At 40.5% G+C, this 22,196-nt stretch overlaps 1 protein-coding gene across 1 annotated transcript; it reads right to left on the minus strand.

Moving 5' to 3' along the window:
* Nucleotides 1-598: 598 nt before the first annotated feature.
* LOC119661283 (putative inorganic phosphate cotransporter) lies at nt 599-14,711 on the minus strand. Its single transcript, XM_038070560.1, has 4 exons — nt 14,478-14,711; nt 14,284-14,420; nt 1,008-2,078; nt 599-917 (listed from the first exon to the last, which is right to left on the minus strand). The coding sequence occupies exons 1-4, from the start codon at nt 14,548-14,550 to the stop codon at nt 735-737; spliced, it is 1,464 nt and encodes a 487-aa protein (XP_037926488.1). The 5' UTR covers nt 14,551-14,711; the 3' UTR covers nt 599-734.
* Between the last annotated feature and the right edge of the window lie 7,485 nt (nt 14,712-22,196).

Here is a 22,196-nt window from a genome sequence, read left to right on the forward strand (position 1 = left end):
AACTGAGATTCTCAGCAGTGGAACTCTCTGGCGGAAGCCCGGAATCGTCTTTTCTAAATTTCAGGAGAGAGATTGGAGTTCCACACGATTACTAGCTCACGACTCTTCCGTACAAATAATTTCACTGGCTTTTCATAAGTGACAAAGTGACTCAAAACCAAACAAACGAGATGATTAGAAGATACAAAGATAGTTGGTTTGCTGCCACGATACATTTCACCTAGGGAATTTGGGCAGCCATATATTGATTTTTGTGACTACAACGCTATCGCTTCCTAAATATATTGCTTGCGACATTTACGGCTAGGCGCTGAAATGTACTTTCCCACTCTTTCAGAAATAGAAACTTGGTACCGCTTGATGGGTTTGTCCTTGCCTTGAAAGTGACAAATCGCTTCGTATTGATAACCAGCAAATGTTTCTTCAAATCGTTTGATTCAGAATTGTCAGTAACCTCCAAAAATTGTGTAAAAAAAACTTTCTGAAAAAATCTACTTGTACAAAAGGAAACTAATTGATCTATCATCTTACGCCAACTTTCAGAAGACAAACATTCATGGAATATCTCTTCAAAGAAGGTTGAATTGAAACGCTGAGATTTCAAGGATAAAATTCATACATCTTTATATTCCTATATACATATATTGTATAAAATCACTTTAAAATGCTGAATACTTTTCAATTTATTGGAATGTAAGCTTTCGCTTATATTTAAGCACTACGTCTTCATAGAATTAATCTTGATGCCCAGCATCTATCACTCGTACGGGTTCAGCAGTTGCATTTATGCTTTCATATACTGGTGAGATGTTCCACGGTTGTGGCTCAGTTTTTCCGAACACTATAAACAGGAGATTCCCGAAGAAATAAATAGCAGACATTAAAAAGAAAACTGTTCTCCACAGCGCTGGATTTGTCTGTAAAAGAAAAAACATTTGAATATTTTAAAAGAATTATTTAATTTGTTGCGTCTTGTCAAAGATTTACTTTTTCAGAAATCTACTCACCTCGTCGTAAACAATAATTCCCACGGTCAATGGTGCAATTATACTCATCACATTCGCTGCACAATTTGTAATTCCCATTAAAGTTCCAGCGTGATTAGGCGCCAAATCGATATGATTGACGTGGAATCCTATATATGTCGCAGAAGTCATTCCAACCGCTAAAATCAGCAAGAAAACAGCAGTCTCGTGTTGATCTCTATTTATATAGCCCAGTGGGAGCAGAACAACCATAGGAATCCAATGTCCAATTGTATTAAATAGTTTTCGGCTAGTTGACAAAGTAATATAATGATTTCTCGCCAAGAAATCTGCCAATCCACTGAACAAAAATGTCGAAATGAACATTGCCAAATATGGCAGTGCTGATAGTAATGCATTTTTCTTTATGTCCATGTCTAGAACACTATTCATGTATGTTGGCATCTCAGTTAAAAGCGTCCAGAATCCCCAGTTATGGGCGCAGTGTACAATTAATAAGCAAAAGAATGGAAATGATGTCATGATGCTAAGCCATGGTGTCACACGTCGCTGCACGGTTTCGTTTACGTGACCTAAGGATGATTCTATGTACACTCTTTCAGCAGCTGTGATTGTGCGATGTCGCGATGGAGTACTGGCTGCTAATAATGCCCACGCGAGTGCCCAAATAGAGCCCGCTATGCCAGATATGTAAAATATGCTTGGCCAACCCAATGGGGATGATGCTATTAATCCACTCGAACCAAGCATCACGACAGTGCCAAATTGACTTCCAGAATATACATATGCGCTCAATCGACCTCTTTCTTCTGGAGTTGCCCATTTCGATATCATAGTATGAGCTGAGGGAAATGTTACGCCTTGGCATAATCCTTCCAATATTCGAACAGCCACCACTAATTTCCATCCACCAATTGATGCACACGCAGGTATCAGAAGTGTTAAAACTGAACAAATGGAAAGACCCGCAAGAAGGAGAAATTTAGCACCAAATCGTTGTGCCAGCTGGCCTCCAGGAATTTGTGTCACTATATAGCCCCAAAAGAAGCTGCTTAATATTAAGGACTTTGTCTTCTCATCCCAGTCGTACACCTGCAAAATTCAAATGGTGACAATTTTTACATACACTATCGCGTAAAGTAGATAATGTTGACGAATTTGAAAGAGCAAAGATTATGGATCCCAATCAATGGACTAAGCTAAAGCATAATTTTGTCTATACATGCCGGTGCTAAACAAATAAGGTCGAAAATAAAATCACTGTTACAAATGTAGAAATCAGTTTCGTAAAAGTTCGTAATAAGAAGACCCGCTGGAATAAATATCAAATTATTGACATTCTTCACACACATTTTCAGTAATTATGGTCTATCAACTTGACTTGACAATGACTGAGGTTTTTTTTAGAAAATTAGCAGCGAAATCAGGAGGAGATCAAAGATATTGAGATTTTCGATATTAAAAGTCTTATGCAAATCAATTATTCGTTTTTTCGTGGAATCCATTTAACGCATTTCAGGTACATAAAGAAAGGACCCAATCAGTGCATTTTAGATTGTAGTGCACCCTCTAATTTCAAATACTTTAAATTGTCATTTCTTTTATATTTTCAATTTCCAAACGTATTGAATAAAGCATTTTTTGGAGTGGCAGTTTTGTCTAAGATTATTAGAATAAACTTTAGCGGCTGTCAGGCAGTGGCACCGTTAAATTAACGTCAGTATTAATCCTATATTGAGTCCACTCTTAGTGCATTACTTGCCTACTGGTAAGGATCGCGAACCGTTCCCCAGAGGAACCAATCCTGATGAATATTCAATGGCTTGAACTTGTAATAAGAAGTCCATGCTACTATACGGCACCCACATAAAAGAGCAGTGTACAACGATGTGAACCACTAGGACGAAACTGTATAGGAGATGGTAGCAACGGTGGGATGATCCTTAAAGGACTGAATTGAGAGAGATTCCTAAAAGGATGTATTGAGAAATGTGCCGAACAAAGAAATGGTGCACCATCTACCAAGCCACGCACGATATCGTACAGTTCGCTAAGCAATCCCGGCAGTTGATGATAATCCTCAACACGATGGTCAATCCAAACATGGATATTAGGATCATTGAGTTTAATATCAACTCCATGTTCGGCCGGACTCGCAAGCATGAGCTCGAATTGTTCTTAAGCGAACAGAACGCACAATCCACAAATAGTTCTTTTGCGTGAAACCAGGTAGCACTAGCGATTCAAACCCACTTTTCCAAATTTCAACCTTTTCCGCACGAACAGACATCATCCTAACCAAATCCTCTCACATATTGTCGCCAATACCCTTAAATCCGAGTTACCATTACCTCAATCGAAACGTATACGCCGTTATCTACTATCAAATCCTCTTATGATTATCGTTAATGCGTCGATCAAAAAAGACGCCAATTGCGGAAACCATTTGATTGAGCTTGCTCTGATTAGTAAACTAATGACATGGCGCAATCTATCTTTGGTTGAAAACACCGATCCGAATATTCAAACTTCTTAAAGTTCTCAGTGTCATTGACTTTGCTCGTGCCTTAAGGTAATCATACCAAATTTGAATGACTTGCTTTGTTGTGAGGGGCTTAAAAAATAAAGCAATTATAGATTAAATTTAGTAGAGCAGTTTAACGCAATATCTACGTATTTCTTGACTTTTGCTGACAGAAGAATAACAGGCTATATCATATCACATGCAAAAAGGTGGTAATTAGCGACCAACAGTGTTTTTTTTTTAATGAAGGACCCATTCTCACAAACTATCAGACCGAAAACCCTAAAAAAATTGTGATGCCCCTTTAAGGAGCTTTTGTTTCAAAATAGGGGTCTTCTTTGAGAAGATTAGTCGAACACAGGAGCAGTGGTACAATTTTGGCGATAAAGAGCATGAAGGTCATGTTAAGTTTGTGTTTGTCAATCCATTTGGTCGAGGCGAAATAAAGTTTTGTTTCGAAGTCAATTCTGAGTACTTTTTTGTGAGATATCCTCGTACGAAGGAAATTAGGTTAGTATACCTTTACAGTACGAGAAAGGCCCACCCATACTGACGTCAGACGTCCATAACATGCCTGAACATGAAAATGTTGTGGCCGCAGACGACGGCCAGGCTGCGCCGCTCAGCCGCCGCCGCCGCTCTTAATGAAGGCAGCGTCCCACCATTCTGGGAAACTCATTCGGAGTTGTGGTTCTCAAGAATTGAGACCCAGTTCCGTTCGCACAGAATTACAAGCGATCAAGTCAAGTTTGAGCAGCTAATGAGCGAGTGCGACGTGTCGCTGCTAAGGCAAATCGCTGACATTTTAGGGTGCTCACCGGAACGTGGTAAGAACGGTGAAAATGAGAATCCTCACGGCTTTTAGTCGTACGGAAGAAGAGTCTACTAGAGACTTACTCCACCGCCTCGACCTCAACACAAACGTTGGATCAATTAGGCACTGCGGTCCACCGCGTCGCAAACCGAAAGCGTTGCAGTAATCTCTCACAAATTATCCATCCTCTGGGGAAAAGACTGATAAAAGCCGATGTATTGCTTCTAACACCCTTTAGGCACAAAAGCGGAACGATGCGTGCCGCCATGAATGTTATTTCAGCGAGCGGAAAACGAGCTTGACCGCTGGTAGCAAGTTCCGTTGTTCAAGAGTCGCCTACATATTTTTGATGATTCCACCAGGTTTAGTTTTCTGATCGATACTGGCGCGGAGGTGTCAATCCACCCACGTACACGGGAAGAGGCATCGCGAACCAAGCTTTTTGCGGTGATTACATCTTTTGGGAGGAACCGGCTTAAGATCAGCCTCTGACTGAAAAGAGCGTTTGGGTAGGGGTTTGTGATCACCAAGGTACTGCAACTGATAGTAGGCGTGAATTTTATTATACATCACGATCTTCTGGTGGACCTATGGAATGCCCGTCTGTTAGATCCAACAACCGCATCGGGCTCATTGAAGGAATTCCCAGGGATCACACACCCAGTCTTTAGCAAACAAAATATTAGCCACACAGTTAAGCAACAATTAAAAATCACAGATCCCCTTGTCTACGATGGGTTCCATCGTTTGCCTTTAGGTAAGCTGAACGTGGCTCGTAGAGAACTTGAGTTTCTTCTGGGAAAAAGTTACCACCCCTCCTCGTCCAGTGTCTGCGCGAGCGCACTTCATCTGGCGCCCCTCTTAGGATTACCGACGCCTCAACAACGTAAATCTTCCTGATCGTTACCCGCACATGTCATATTCAGGACATTGTCGCCGGATTAAAAAAAAGGAGATATTTTGTAAACTGGACGTTGTATTGACTTTTCACCAGATGCCCATAGTAGGCGAGGGTGTTCCGAAGAGGGCAATCATCACGGCGTTTGGCTTATATAAATTTACACTGATATCTTTCGAGTTGAAAAACGCGGCCCAAACTTGATGGTTTATGGATAAGGTCCTCCGAGGAATGGATCTCTACGTATTATGTGGATGACATTATCAATGCATCGCGGAATTCGCAGGAGCATGAACAACATTTCAGGATGGTATTGCCTCTCTAAATATTCAATCGTTCCCGAATTCGAATATTTATGCAACAAATTACTCAGAACAGTATCACGCGTCCCCAACCTAAGGTTGATGCGAAACCCAATGCACCCTATCCCGGCTACGGACTCGAGATTTAAACACATTTACTTGGATAGTGGATACCCTATTCCTATTCCCTATAGGAATACAAGCACTGTCTGACGATAATAAACAATTAACAAAACTTCCGTTCAGAAGGTTTGAGTAAAATTGTGTTGATATAAAGAAAATACTAAACCAGTTTCCTTCCTTCCTTAATAAATAATTTTTAGTAAAGTAAAAGGAAATTGGTTTTGGATTTTCTTTATATCGATAATAGACAAGTTCAGTTGCGCGAAGCTTTGCTGTGCGAGCGTTTTCTAACCACCGGATTTCACGTTTTGGCTTAATTCAAGTGATTATTATGGATCAGGGTACTCAATTCGAGTCCTTACTGGGCTGTGAAAGAACCAGGACTTCTCCCTATCACCGATTCTTCGTGGAACGGTGGCATCAGCGGTTAAAGATCACCGATATGTTCCAACAGTCTTTGGGATTGGGTAGCAGCTACAAGGAAGACATCGATGCATCAGTAGCCGAGATGAAGTACGGGTCAACATTGACACTACCGGGACAATCTTTCATGCTGAACAGCCCTCAAAGGGAACTTTCATCATCACCCATCTTAAGCAAACAGTGCGAAACTTACGACCAACCAACACCTCCAACCATACCAAGCGTACAATATACGTCAGGAAGAGCCTCCAGTAATGCGACGTGTACAGAATCGAAATCAACGGAAGGCACAGCAACGTAACCACCGAGCGCCTTAAACTGGCTTTCATTGAAGCTACCCACCAGGCAGCAACATATGTACGAGCGTCGCCTCATAAACCCAAAACCAAACCAAATCCAAAACCAGCCCGTCAGACATCAATGCAAGCCTGGATTGGTACCGGTTCCCCAGACAAGAGACCGACCAAGCAAAACAGTTCAGGACACATACAAAGAGTTTCATAACCGTCGCCACATGTCACTCGAACTTACCCACCACGCAGAAAACGTTTAGATTCATGGCATCCTCTTCCGGACGGGGTTGTCATCAATCGTTTACACCATTTTCTGTGGGGCTCTGTTAAGTCTCTGGTCTTCAGTGATAAGCTGGCTTCAATCGTCACTCTTAGGTCAGCATTAGTCGCATTATTCTTGAGATACCAAATGCTATGCTGCGAAATAGATTTTAAAAATCTAATTTCTAATCGTAATAAAATTTTCATCATAAAGTCCAATTTCATGTCTTTTATTTGAATTTAGAACGAAAAAGTCTAAATAAATCACCTATATATAGGTTATCCAAAAATTCAACGATAATACTTAAAGGGCTGATAGAGCAACTCACAAGAATCCACATTAAATGATCTTAGTAAAAAGTTACTGGTTTGCAAGATACTAGCAATTCAATGAAATTCGTTAAAATCGTTCTCTTGGATCAGGTTTTCGAATGTCACTCCTAAAAGAATTCATATTTTCCGATTCAGATTTTCTATACTAATTAGCCATTTCATTAATCAAATAGCAACATTTGTTTAACAAGTTAGTACACACCCAAGCAAGCGCGTGATTTAGCGGCAAATTATCTACTATTGGCCGAAAATTTTATTCTTGGTTTCCACAATTTTTCAAAGACGAAGAAGGTTGGAGGAAAGGCCTATTGTATTTTAGGAATTTCAGCCTCGATCAGGCTAATTGTCACTCTCCGACTAGATTTGAACTAGGCATTAAGCAACATGAAAATGAGCAATCAAAATGAATTCATAATATGGAAAAAGATAATACATTTTTTTGGAAATCCTACGATTATTAACAAAGTTATAATAGTAATTTTTGTGTGAATTCCCAAGATATTATGTATACAATATCAGTATGACATTAAAATAAATATTGTGAATGAATGAATAGAATGAATTGTAGGGCCATATATGTATAAGTCGAAAGTATCTTTGCTGTAAACTACTGGACAAGTAGAACAATAAAGTAGCTAACTCTTGAAGTTTAACCTTTATGTTTCTGTTTCATTACACTAAAACCAGTTTGTTCCCGCCAAAGCCCTTTATTTAATTAATTAAGTTCAAACCTGTCAAGTAAGACTGTATTGAAGATTTTACACTTCGAGGACATAAGGCTTATTACTTGCCAGTTGTTATAATCCGTTTTCAATTATTTATTCGGAAAATTAACAATGATTGACGATGCGGTGATCAAGATGGTTGATTGTCAGTATCTCGATCTTGTTGCCCGGATTCGAGTCTCAGTTCCTTATGGATGTTTGTGATCATCTTTGTGCTGTCCCAAAATATTGAATATGTTGATAACGAGACGGTTGTACAGTCTCATGGAAAATCGGAAATGAAAAAATAATAATAAGGAAAAACTGTGGATATGAATTATACTCCACAAAGGAATGAACGATCAATCTTCCAGTCATCGTGGAATCTTCTCTATTCCTAGTCTTTTTTAAAAAGAGTGCAGCAGATCTATTATACATCTCAATTTTATGTCAGAAAATAGAATGCCGATTTCCACAGTTTTATGGCTTTTAATTGCCTTTATTACATTTCCAATTTCTTCAAATGATGACAGGTCAGCTTTCATGGATCTTGAAGACCAACAGGTGCCGCCTTCAGTAGTGGTATAATGTTGCGATAGTATTTCGCTGAAATATTCATATCATCACGCATATCAGCCAACGCACTAACAGTTCTTCTGCCGGAACATAGAACCGCAGAAAGTAGACAGAATATACATCTGCGTTTCGGGGGTGGGGAAGGAGATGAATAGCTAGCAATGCAAGCAAATATATCTACTTCGTAAGTTGTTTGGATCTTCTAGTGAAGCAATAAGTTTCCGACATCGTCGTTAATCCACCGCCCGAGGGAAATTGCGATGCACTAAAAAGTGCTAATATTGTTGCTCTTGAGAAGTCAACAGTAACAGTGCTGCCAAAGACTCCTCGCTGAGATCAAATCAACTGATCGCCTATCAGGGCCATTGCCGGTTCGAAATGAAATGCATAAACAGGTCTGGTTAAGCAGGCTAAACATCAACCTTCGTACAATCCTGAAAGCCGAAAACGTCGCGCCGTCCGTAATTGTTGATCATGTCTACGAGGTCAATATGTTTTGTCGAAGATACACTGCCTCACTCATCAACGGTAGCCCTTCCGGAGCCACGACAGTGCACAAGCTTCGAAAACAATTCGCCGGGATAAGGAAATGTTTCTATAAGATCGATACATTTCTCGCTCTCACTACTCTGATTGACTTAAAACACAGCAAAATGTGGACAACAATTTGTACTGAAATCACAATCGTTTTGGTGGCACTATAGAGAAATATCATCCCCTTACAGCTATCAAAAAATTATTAGTCACGAAGCTAGACGACATGTCTAGCGCATACGTACTTTGTCGCCTAGAAATTCGTAACTATCACAGCACGAAGGTTTTCCTTATCGACACCTCGGCCAATGTCTCTATCATCCCACCGACAAGACGCGACCGCTTCTACTCCAAGATGACAAAACAGTATGGAAGTTCTCTCACTATTCGAGCTTAACTCCTAGCCTGCTACCGACTTTTGGTCGACATACGTGGACGGATGTTGATCGAACGCCGCCAACTCTCAGCCTTGATGAATGTCAGAACATATAGGGGGGCCAATATAGACTCGGATCACTATCTCATTGGCATGGTACTCCGAGCTCGAATAACAACACCACCCAGAATCCCCTCTGACAAGTAGGTGAGAGCTAACACTAAAGCCATCCACAACACAGCCCTCCGCGACACCTATAAGAGGGAAATTGATGCCGCAATAACCGCAGTCAACAGAGGACCTGGAGATGAAGCATCAACAAATGATCTTTACAATTACCTGAAGAACGTTATCATTGATACGATCTCAAACATACTTGCCCCAGCCGCAAAAGGAGTCGGAACGGCTGGTTTAACGATGAATGTTAGCTAGAAACGGAACGGAAGAATGCCGCATACCGAGTAATGTTGCATTCTCAAAGAACGCGGGCACGCGCAGAGACTTATCACGAACTCCGTCGAGCGGAGAAGCGACTTCACAGACGGAAAAACGAAGCCTGGGAGAACTAACAAGTCTGGGAACTAGAAAAGTACAGGGAACAAACAAACAAACAAATCAGCAGGATGAAGCCTTATACACCTCGATGCTCATCCTGCCGAGACAAAGAGGGAAATCGGATTTATGACAGAATGGGCATATTGGAGCCATGGGTTGAGTACTTTGATGAGCTACTGAACAACCAGAACATCGGCGAGTTGGAGGTTCCGCCAACTCAAGACGACGGCCAAATACTGCCACCACCAAATATAGGAGGAACAGTCCGTGCAATTCATCGGCTAAAAAATCATAAATCGCCAGGAGCCGATGGATTTACAGCCGAATTGATTAAATATGGAGGCGACCAGTTACACCAAGTGGTTCATCAACTTGTGCTCAAGGTATGGGACAGCGAATCAATGCCTGACGATTGTCAACGAGGCATTATCTGTCTCATACATAAAAAGGGAGATATCACACCGTGCAGCAATTATAGAGGTATCACGTTGCTGAGTACCATCTATAAGATATTCTCCGCTATCTTGCTAGGCCGGATAGCCCCATACGCCCAGAACATCATTGGCCCATACCAAAGAGGCTTCACTCCAGGCAAGTCAGATCAGATTTTCTCTGTGCGGCAAGCGATGGAAAAACTGTTGGAATATGGACATGTGCAGTTGCCCCATCTGTTCATCCACTTTAAAGCCGCCTATGATAGCATAGCCAGGGTAAAACTGTACACGGCCATGAGAGAATTCGGTATCCCGACGAAATTGATAAGACTGACTAGGCTGATCCTGACCTATGTGCGAGGCCAGATAAAAGCAGCAGGATCACTCTCAAGACCATTCGACATCAACAACGGTCTACGGCCCTTGAGAAAGTGATCCGTGATGCTGAGGTAAATGCAAGAGGTACGATCCTCTTTAAGTCCACCCAACTACTAGCCTATGCTGACGATATCGACATCATGGGAAGAACCACCCGAGACGTACAAACTGCCTTCATCCAGATCGAGCAGACGACGCGAAATCTTGGGCTGCACATCAATGAAGGCAAGAAAAAGTATATGGTGGCAATGTCAGCACCGAAAATTAACCGACCGACAACATCAAAATGCACTGGTCAAACGGGAAGAATAAAGATAGGAGAATACAACTTTGAGACCGTTGATAATTTCTCCTATCTAGGGTCGAAAATCACAACCGATAACAGCTACGATGATGAAATAAATCCGCATACGGTTGTTGTCAGCCAACAGAGCCTATTTCAGCTTATAAAAACTGTTTCGCTCGAAACGTCTCACCATAGGGTCAAAGCTCTTACTGTACAAGACAATGATCTTGCCAGTCCTCATGTATTCCTCGGAGACTTGGGTCCTTAACAGGAAGAATTGCGAACTCTTGGTCGCGTTCGAGAGAAGAATCCTCCGAAGAATTTTTGGCCCCCTTCATGAGAATGGACGATTGCGTAGCCTACATAACGACGAAATCTATGACCGATATCATGACCGTCAGCGCTACCATGACCGTCAGCGCTACCATGACCGTCAGGTTGTGGATAAAATCCGGCTCAATAGGTTACGGTGGGCGGGTCACTTAATCCGTATGGATGAGGATGATCCAGCCCGGAAAGTCTATAAGGGAAATATCTATGGTAGAAAAAGAAGACGAGGCAAATCCTGCCTAGGATGGGGCGATGGGGTAGGTCAGGACGCCAGACAGTTTTTAGGGATATCGAAATGGTAGACCTCGGCGCAAAACCGGGATGTCTGGAGTTCCTTATTAAGGCAGGCCTAGACCGGATACCGGTTATTGCGAAACGAACCTATCAACAATGGCACAAGTACGGTCAATGAATGAACCAACCAACCTACAGTTCACTCTTTCAGAAGTATCGAGACATAACCATTCCTCAGCTACGCCGTTACATCGAATGCTCGACAACTCATCATATCATGATGAAAAATCGCCTGTCTGCGCTAAAGCGGGGAGACTCTAATCTGACAAGCTGGTTGTACCTGAGACCTAATTCGAATACTTACTGAATTTGTCGACTATCTAAAACACATGATACAGCGGAAAGAAAATCGTGATTGGCGACTACTGTGCACTTAATGCTTGCACGACTCCGGATGGGTATCCCACGGATAGCAAAAACAAAAACCCTTTTTATCGGGCACCTAGTATCATTTAGCGGATTGAAAGCCAAGGGAATTTCTTGGACACCACGGTCGACGACTATTCAACAGCTTAAGTCGTTCTTGGGAATGATCAGTTTCTACAGATGCTTTCTACATTATGCCATCAGTCTCATCGTAAGTTATGGGCACTAAGAGGCGAAACAAAACAAAGTTCCTCTGGACCCCAGAAGCCAGCGCGCTTTTGAGAAATGCAAAGTTGACTTAGCGAATGCTGCATCCTTAGCAAATATAGCAAATTCACAAAAATTCCAAGAGTACTACTTAGATTTTTCTTATAAAAACTTTCAGAATCCCATTATAAGTACAGTACGTAGAGCAGGAAACTCCTCACGATTCATGAGACAATTAAATACTTTAGGCACATGCTCGAAAATGAAGCCATTACTATAATTTCAAACCACAGCCTCCATTATATTTGGCAAAACTGCTTTGGTTTTCGTTTAACAATTTCCTTTTGACACCATATATGATGATAAGTAACAGCTTTATCTTGCGAATAGGCCTTCACCCTATTGGCGTTTATCTCTGCACGGCCTTTATTAAATGGTTTTATGTATTTTTCGACAGCAGTATTTATATCCCGTTTCCGACGACGCCTATTTTGCCTTTATTTATTTCCTTTCTCCGGTAGACCGTAGATCTGAGCAGATATCACTCAACTAAAATACCAGGAGAGCTCTATCAACTTAGTGCTTCTTCGAAATAAACAAATGACAACTGATAGAGAAGTAAATATTCTTGCTAAGTCCTCTACAGGATAGGAGACTACATCCCAAGACTACACAAAGTAGGACCACCTCCAAACTTCGTGTTACAAGGAAACATATCTACAAAAATACCGCGCGCCCCATAAAGGAACCCACATGATATCCCAGATGTCGAACTCGTTTTCATCAAATACTCAATAAAACAAGTCGGGAAACCGGAAGCTGGGCGCTTCAGGTATGAAAGGTTTTGTTTGCTTCTTCTGTGATTATATTTGAGTGTAGAAATATCCCATTTGTACGTAGCCCGTTAAGAATATGCACACAGGATATCAGATTTAGTACTTCGGGTTGTAAATTTACACGGTAAAGACAACTTTGAGCTGCTGTAACTTTGTTAGTAATAGTATGATTTTGATCAAACTTGGAGATAATATGCTTCATATTATATTTTATATTACTACCATATAGAGGCAGCTTCATGATTTTTTTCAGATTTTTCGGTTGGGTATTTTCTGGGAATGGGTCCGTTAAAGAAATCATCACTTTCGACCCCTCTCACTCCCCACCTTTTTAACAAATCTCAAAAATAAGACCGGTCCCGATTAGTACAATCGCATCACATGACTACATTCGGTGAAACAAATTTTTGCACCCATCTTTTGCATGTATGGGGACCCCCCTACATCTCAACGTAGAAGGATATCACACACTGCATGTCTGGGGATCCACAGCTCCCACCGTCTCACCAAATTTCGTGTCAATCGGTATAGCCGTTTCTGAGAAAAGTGCTTGTGACAAACAGACATTGAACCGATTTTAATAAGGTTTTGTTTTGCAAACAAAACCTTAAAAAGTCATGAAAAGTGATGAATCAACGAAATTAGCACTTAAATAATATTTACAAAAATTTACTCTGGAAATGAATAACAAAGTACATATAACATATAAAATTATAAATAAAAAAAATAATATTGAATGATTAGCTTTGCTAGGAAGTCCTTTAGTAGGTATTGGGGGCGTGTTTGCACCATTAGAAATCTGAACCAAGCAACAAGTTTACTTTGCACGTCATATTGTCCTACAACAGGGAGCGAATAGTTTAGAATAAAAATTCAAATAGAAATCATTAGCAGATATGCATAAGTAGTGTCTATTGCTAGACGAAAACACAAAATCGGCCACGGTTCCAAGTACTGTAAGAATGATTAATTCTTTTTACACCATTCAAGTGATATATTTCGAATCTTGTATATATGTACTTATAGGCACATGGACTTGTATGGTTCCTCTGATAGCAGAGAGGAAGCAAAGAATTTCCGTATGGCTGGATAAGCGCTGCATGTACATACATACATAGAGATGCGAAGCGACATAGTTCTAAAGAACCCACCGAAAAGACTGCATACATATGTAGTCTTCTTCGAACACACTTTAAGACGGGAACAAAAGAGGTGAATTGGCCCGAAGCGTTCTCAAATTGTCTCAGTTTAGACTAAACAAATGATGACGACTTTATCAGTTTGGTTGGAAAGTACGGCCGCGAAATAAATGCGCCAATTGCTGATATCATCTGTATACGATTTTCCGCTTATCAAGTCTAGTTGATGCAGATACTTGACTCAGAGTGCCTTGGAATTAAACTAGACCTAAATTCAATACAAATGTTAATATTCTTGGGTCGGATTTTACCTCGAACCCCGGCCGAGTTGCATTCCGGTCAGTCATTGCCACGATTGCCACAGAAAGATTCACCCGCATCGCATAGGCCACGGTGAGGGCGCAGAACAACAGGAGGCATTGCAGATGCCGAACTCCGAACACTTGTCCTGAAAGCGATGCTACAGAGGATATTGCACTCAACTTATTATTTCACTGTGAGTTACCTTGCGCTTCGTTCCCAATGGGTTCATAGTCGTTCCGGCAGCATCGCGAGCATCTACAGCAAAATGGAAACATCTTGCCCTCCTGTGCGGGTCGTCAATTTGTTGTCAATAAAAGTTGTGTAAACAAAACATTCCACCATCAACCGCACATCAAAAACACGACACCAGCCAACGACGTACACCCACACGACAAACAAACAATCCTACTGTGGCACTATTGACGCTGAATCACTTTGACAGCTCACGGAATGTTTATCTCTCGCAGCCACAAGTTGGTGGTGGGAGAAGCAACAAAAGGGGTGTCCGCTGAATAACAAACCAACTTGCGATAATCCTGACTTTAAATTTTCTCTTGTGGTGTGTTTCTTGGGTAGAAGCTTTGAAATCGTGGTAAATGAAAAAAGCTTAGAAGCTTAAGGGGGAACCACGTTAGGAAGTTTTCAAAATTCAGTTAAGGTTTTGTGTAAAACAAAACCTTATTAAAATTGATTCACTGTCTGTGTTCATGTTGGTCACGCGCACTTTTCTCCAAAACGGCTAAACCGAACCGAACGTAATTTAGTGGACAGATGGGAACTATGAAATCCCACGCATACAGTGAGTGACATAAATGTAGGTGGAGTTTAAATGAGGACGCATGCAAGAGGGGGATTTAAAATTTTTTTTCACCGGATATAGTCGTGTGGGGGTCTGGGGGTCAAATGAAAGGTCTCGGTTAGTATTTTCCGAAATTGATATTAGTGTTGACGTGAATTGTAAAGTGCGCGAGTAAAGAGTCAAAATGTACACTTAAAGTGAGGAGGAACTCGTTTTCGGGGACTACTCAACCCAACAAACCGAAAAAAAATCATCTTGGTGCGCTTAGATGAAATCTAGGCCTCAAAATATGTACCAATTCCAAATAAATTTACTATATAAGATGCTGACGTCATAAATATTAAAATGCCATTCCTGAAGAATCTACATCCCCCAGCTCTTTTTGTATGTATTGTAGGCTAAGTTCTTCACATTTGCTAATAATATTAAACTCAGAGTAGAATTTTTAGCTATATGACACGGAGCTATCATGTACTCGTCGCTCCTCACATCTTCTTCTTTTTCTTCAGTTTCTTCAAGTTTCGCCCCCCTCCCCCCGCGGATATCCTCATTTCGGATGTGATCAAAACGTGTCACACTACTAGTTCAATGCAACATCTTAGTCCCCATTACCGCAAGACGCCGTTCATTGTATTTTATAGTCGACCAACACTCAGAACTATAGAGAGCGGAGGACGGACGACATTGCGATCACATAGAACACCAGTTGTAGAATGCCACTTCAACCAGGTTGTATTAATGCGTGAAGCAATTTCGTTACGCAGTTCTCCATTTGTTGATAGCATTGACCCGAGATACATATTTAAATCGCTCAGTTTTGGGCAGGTTACTGCCATTGACAGAACTGAGCGATTTAAATATCTCGAGTCAATGCTGTCAACCAATGGAGAACTGTGTTATGCTACTCACATAGGGAAACACAAAACCTTTTATACTTGATACGTCAAGCTTCCGGTTTCCCGACTTGTTTGTATCTAGGTTATCCTCATTTCAGATGTGATCAAAACATGTCACGACACTAGTCGAACGAAATTGTCGCGGAATTGTCATGCACTCACTTTTATACATGAAGCATCAATCTTCCGATTTGCCAACTTTTTTTAAGGTTTTGTGTGAAACAAAACCTTATTAGAATTGAGACGGTGTCTGTCCGTCCGTCTGTCTGTCTGTGACACCCGATTTATTCGGAAACGACTGGACCGATCGTCACAAAAATTGGTGAGAGTATGTAATCTGGTGTTCCCTTTACATGGGGTAAGTGGCGCCATCTTGTGTTAAGTTTAAGGAGGGGCTCCCCATGCATGTGAATGGAGGGTGCAAATTTTTTTTTTCACAGATTGTAGCCATGTTGGGTATCAAATGATAGGTCTCAATTAGTTCCTTTCGAAACTGGTTCATTATTTGATATTGGGTAAAACATAGGGGAGTGACCTAAATATGACCCGCAAAAAGTGTAACAGGTCTCGTTCTCAGAACCTATCCAGAAAAATCTGAAAAAAATTACAGTGGTGCATCTCTACGAAATCTAGGCCTCAACATATATGCGGTTCCGATATTTGTACAAATAAAGTTAATAATAGTATATTTCCACATTTTAGAAATTTACCCGGCACCGCCCCTTATGCTGATCCCACAAGTACAAAATTTGGCATGCGTGTAATGAAGAGCATAATGCACAGTTTGAAGAAAATTCAACTATTATTAACAAAGTTATAGGAGGTGAAACTTTACAATTTTTTCTGAATTTCGTGCTCTCTACCACCTGCATAACGTCATCATCACATATCAATTCGTCAATACCACAATGAAATGAGTTCTTATGAATTGGGTCCCAGAGAATTACTTTGTTTTAGTTTTTTAGTTATTTGTCGACCAAACATGCGTGTATGTAGGTATATAGCATATGCGTGCTAATGAACTTTGCGGGTAGTGCCTAATTCAGATAGATATAAGAAGTAAATCAGAAATATGGGTACGATCAATTTATATACGTGCATATATGTGTACAATATTCGGAAATAGGCAGTTTGTTTGTTTAGGGTGAGTGTAATATCTATGGCTGTAATATGTACGTATGTCTCGTAGTTTGGGAAAATATGAAGGACTATGTTGGATTTGCAGCTATATACAGATAGAAAAATGTGCGTTGAAATTTCTTACATAAAATGAACACAAAACCTTTATACCCGAAGCGCGAGCTTCCGGTATTCCGACTTGTTTTTAATTTGTTTTCACGTCTTACTATTTCGCTGGATATACATAGTAACTTTACAAAGGGCAATAAATTTCACATAGATAATGCATGATATCATTATAATATACATGATTTAACGTCAAAATACGTTATAAAATAATTTTGATCGCCTAAATCGAGCAAATAAATCTTACCTTTAACAACATTTATTTTTGTAAACGTTGCCTTATTGCTACCATTTTGCCTGAAATAAAGTTGAATGTTATTGAAGAAATTTACAGAAGAAAGTCGTGAAATTCCTTCGTTATTACCGAGTTTTATAGGTTAGTACGATAGTGGGAGGAGGAGGGGTTTTGTTTTTATTCCGGTAAAGGATTTTGTTGATAATTACAATGACTGCATAAACCAATGTTGGCCGACATCGGGAACATGCGCGGTTGTAGTAGGTTCGTTATGAGGCAGACGATTTTCATTGTGTTGGGGAGTGGGTGGCGAAAAAGTATGTGTTTATATGATAATTAACGTCAGGGTGTTGGCTTCTTATTAGGAAGGCATTTTGTATGAGGAAATTGTTTTGGGTAACGCATTGAGCGAGTTATTTAATGAGGAGGTTAGGGTAACAATGCATTAATTTTTGGTTGGATCGTAGATGGTTTGGTTTGTATAGAAAGTGTACGTACCTACAATACATCATTTGTTAGATTGATGTCTGTATAGGCCCAACAGTAACTTCACGCCTGCGAAGTACAGTATATATTGTTTATAACGACATACATATCAGTTTTTACGACGAATTTCAAAAGTCCGGGTCAGAAAGAGTAATTTTGTATGTGTGACTTATCGTTTATAACGACTTCGGATATTACGACCAACCTTTTATAACGACGAAAAATTCAGCGACTAATTCGCTGAATTTGAATCTTATAACGACGGACTTATGAGCGCAATAATTAAACGCCAAGGAATCATCAAATTAGGAAAACTACCGAGTTATGTAAAGCAAGCGCGACAGAACGTATGCACTCAATTCAGTGTTGTGTTCAGTGGTTAGTTTGACATCAATTTTCTTTGGCTCGGTGGGTACTTTGAAGAAGAAAATTTTTCTTTTGATTGGGGTTGACGTTTCAAGAAAAGAGGGTAAAAAGGTTATTTTGGCGAAATGGGTTTATTAGGAATAAATTGGGAAAAAACTTGAAGTAAAAAAATGTTTCGTTTGTTGTTTCAAAACTCATGAAAACTCAGAAAATGAAAAAGTGACAATATCGTATACGAAATAATGAGCGTTTAAATCGCTGCTAGAATCGTCAGATGAGGTTGACCATTCGGACGGAGCTTCTCGTCATTTTCTTACTCTGCACCGTGTTTGACTGAGGAATGGTGACGTGTGAAGCGATTCCTACCATAAATCAGGCGAGCTGATACTTTTTCCTCGAGTAAAATTCAGTTTCACTTAATTTAAAACAGCCAAAACAAGGTAGACATGACGAGAAGAAAAGTATTTACAATCGCCGAAAAACATCATTGGCCCATACCAAAGAGGCTTCACTCCAGGCAAATCAGCAACAGATCAGATTTTATCTCTGCGGCAAGCGATGAAAAAACTGTTGGAATATGGACAACAGTTGCACCATCTGTTCATCGACTTTAAAGCCGCCTATGATAGCATAGCCAGGATAAAACTGTACACGGCCATGAGAGAATTCGGCATCCCGGCGAAATTAATAAGACTGACTAGACTGACCCTGACCAATGTGCGAGGCCAGATAAAAGCAGCAGGATCACTCTCAAGACCATTCGACATCAACAACGGTCTACGACAAGGGGATGCCCTATCATGCGTCCTCTTTAACCTGGCCCTCGAGAAAGTGGTCCGTGATGCCGAGGTAAATGCAAGAGGTACGATCCTTTTCAAGTCCACCCAACTACTGGCCTATGCTAACGATATCGACATCATGGGAAGAACCACCCGAGACGTACAAACTGCCTTCATCCAGATCGAGCAGGCGGCGCGAGATCTTGGGCTGCACATCAATGAACGCAAGACAAAATATATGGTAGCAACGTCAGCACCGAAGACGAATCAACCAACAACATCAAACCGCACTGGTCAAACACAAACACGAAGAAGAATAAGGATAGGAGAATACAACTTTGAGACCGTTGACAATTTCTCCTATCTAGGGTCAAAAATCACAACCGATAACAACTACGATGATGAAATCCGCGCACGGTTGTTGTCAGCCAACAGAGCCTATTTCAGCTTACAAAGACTGTTCCGCTCGAAACGTCTCACCATAGGGTCAAAGCTCTTACTGTACAAGACTATGATCTTGCCACTCCTCATGTATTCCTTGGAAACTTGGGTTCTTAGCAAGAAAAATTGCGAACTCTTGGCCGCGTTCGAAAGAAGAATCCTCCGAAGAATTTTTGGCCCACTACATGAGGATGGACGATTCCGTAGCCTACACAATGGCAAAATCTATGAGCGCTATCATGACCGTCCAGTTGTGGATAAAATCCGGCTCAATAGGTTGCGGTGGGCGGGTCACTTAATCCGTATGGATGAGGATAATCCCACCCGGAAAGTCTATAAGGGCAATATCTATGGTAGAAAAAGAAGACGAGGCAGACCCTGCCTAAGATGGAGCGATGGCGTGGGTCAGGACGCCAGACAGCTTTTAGGGATATCGAATTGGTGGACCTCGGCGCAAAACCGGGATGTCTGGAGTTCCTTATTAAGGCAGGCCTAGACCGGATACCGGTTGTTGCGCCGTTGATGATGATGATGAAAAAGCAGCAATTATTTCGCATTTGGAAGCTGGTGAGTCGAATGTCAGCATACCCTAAGAATTTAACGTAAGTTCTAAATAAATATGCGGTACGTACAAATATGCATGCATAGTATCTCATTTTTTAGGTTGCACATTCAATCATTTCCATATTATTTCTATATTATGTACAATCCGGTCATTTTTTTGTTGAAAAAAACAAAAAACAAACTTACGAAGCCACAGAAGGATCCTCGGACAGAATGGATTTCAAAACGACGAACCCGGCAACAAAGTGATCCGTGATGCTGAGGTAAATGCGAGAGGCACGGTCTACGCTGCCGATATTGACATCATGGGAAGAACAACACGAGATGTACAGTCTACCTTCATTCAGATCGATTGGGCGACGCGAGATCTTGGGCTGCACATTAATGAAAACGAGAGGAAGTACAAGTGGCAACGTCAGTGTCGAAAACCAAAGAACGAGCAACATCTAATCGCACTTGTCAAACGAAAACAATGAAGATAGGAGACTACAAATTTGAGACCGTTGAAAATTTCTCCTATCTAGGGTCGAAAAGCACAACCGATAACAGCTATGACGGTTGTTGGCTGCCAACAGAGTCTATTTCAGCTTACAAAAACTGTTTCGCTCGAAGCGTCTCATCATAGGGTGAAAGCTCTTACTGTACAAAACAATGATCTTACCAGTCCTTAGGTGTTCTTCGGAGACGGTTCTTAGCAAACAAACTGCGAACTCTTGTCCGCTTTCGAGAGAAAAACCCTCCGAAGAATTTTTGGCACTCCACATGAGGATGGACGATTCCGGAGCCTTCATATGAGCAATACGATGACCTGCCTGAGATGGAGCGATGGTGTAGGCTATGAGGATGGACGATTCCGGAGCCTTCATAATGACGAAATCTATGAGCAATACGATGACCTGCCTGAGATGGAGCGATGGTGTAGGCCATGATGTCAGACAGTTTTTAGGGATACCGAATTGGTGGACCTTGGCATAAAACCGGGATGTCTGGAGTTCCTTAAAAAGACAAGCCTAGACGGATGTCGGTTGTTGCACCGCTGATGATGATGATGATAAGTTATTCGCTTCCCTTGAGACTGTCCACAGCACAGAAAGGATGAATCGTTGAAAGATTTTCAACGAATTACACAGTCAGTTCGGATTTGGGGTAGTAATGGACATGGCTTGGAAATTTATGTTGATGTGTAGCTGCACATAATGCTTAACCGGTAGTGGTGTTATTGAAGAAGTGTGCAAATACTTCGGTCGACAACGTCTTCAAAAATGATAGAAAGATTATTGGGCATGCAGATTGAGATTCTTTCTGCTGACCTAGAAAAGGTTATGTGATCAATAGTGATGAAACCACATTAGGAGGTTTTTAGAATCAATTTTTTCATTGTATAAATCATTAGCTTTGCTATCTCAGAAGACGCTGTAGAAATTTTGGAGCATTATGTAAGTAGTGTATTTATAAATGTAACTATATTTTAGTCGTAATTAAAAGTGATAAATGTTTTCATACCCGAAAAGAGATTTTTGAGACATTTTTTTTTTCAAATTTATTTTATTTAATACCTGGAAAATTTTTAATTTTAACTATTTTCCACTGCATTGAGATTCATATTTTTAAAAAATAAGTTAGTCCTGCAAAATTGAAACCTTTTTAATTTCGGATAAAAATTGGAGCCATAACCTTCAACGGAATAATGTCGCGTAATTTTTCATTTTTGGCTTAAATCTTATTCGGAATATGATATAATATAATATCCAATCCATAATGTCCAAATTTAATTGAATTCCAATTAATTTCTTCCACTAAAAAAGCCTCAAAAACTATGTGAAAGTAAGCCTCATAAAATGTCAAAATGCATACTTGCACGCAAATACTTTTGAATAAGAAATACATAAAACCGTTCATACCTGAAGCGCTAAAATTCCGGATTCGAACTTGTTTCTTTCCGTGTTGCGTCTAGGAGTGTAATTTATAATGGAATTCTCTCGAATATATCTTTATTATTTATAATCATTAATAAGTTTAGTTTAATTAAACGAACTAAATCTCTAACGACAATGAGGGTATATATTTAAACATTTTTTTTTTTAATTCGCGTATAGAATAATCCACACTT

Source organism: Hermetia illucens, chromosome 1, assembly GCF_905115235.1.
Source record: "Hermetia illucens chromosome 1, iHerIll2.2.curated.20191125, whole genome shotgun sequence".
In the NCBI taxonomy this organism is placed as follows: Eukaryota; Metazoa; Arthropoda; class Insecta; order Diptera; family Stratiomyidae; genus Hermetia; species Hermetia illucens.

Coding starts and splice junctions, on each gene's coding strand:
- LOC119661283 (XM_038070560.1), bottom strand. CDS start 14,550: ATGTTTCCATTTTGCTGTAGATGCTCGCGATGCTGCCGGAACGACTAT. Junction 2,079..14,283: donor CAACTCGGCCGGGGTTCGAG/GTAAAATCCGAC, acceptor TGAATTTTGCAG/GTGTACGACTGGGATGAGAA. Junction 918..1,007: donor GAATTATTGTTTACGACGAG/GTGAGTAGATTT, acceptor TTTCTTTTACAG/ACAAATCCAGCGCTGTGGAG.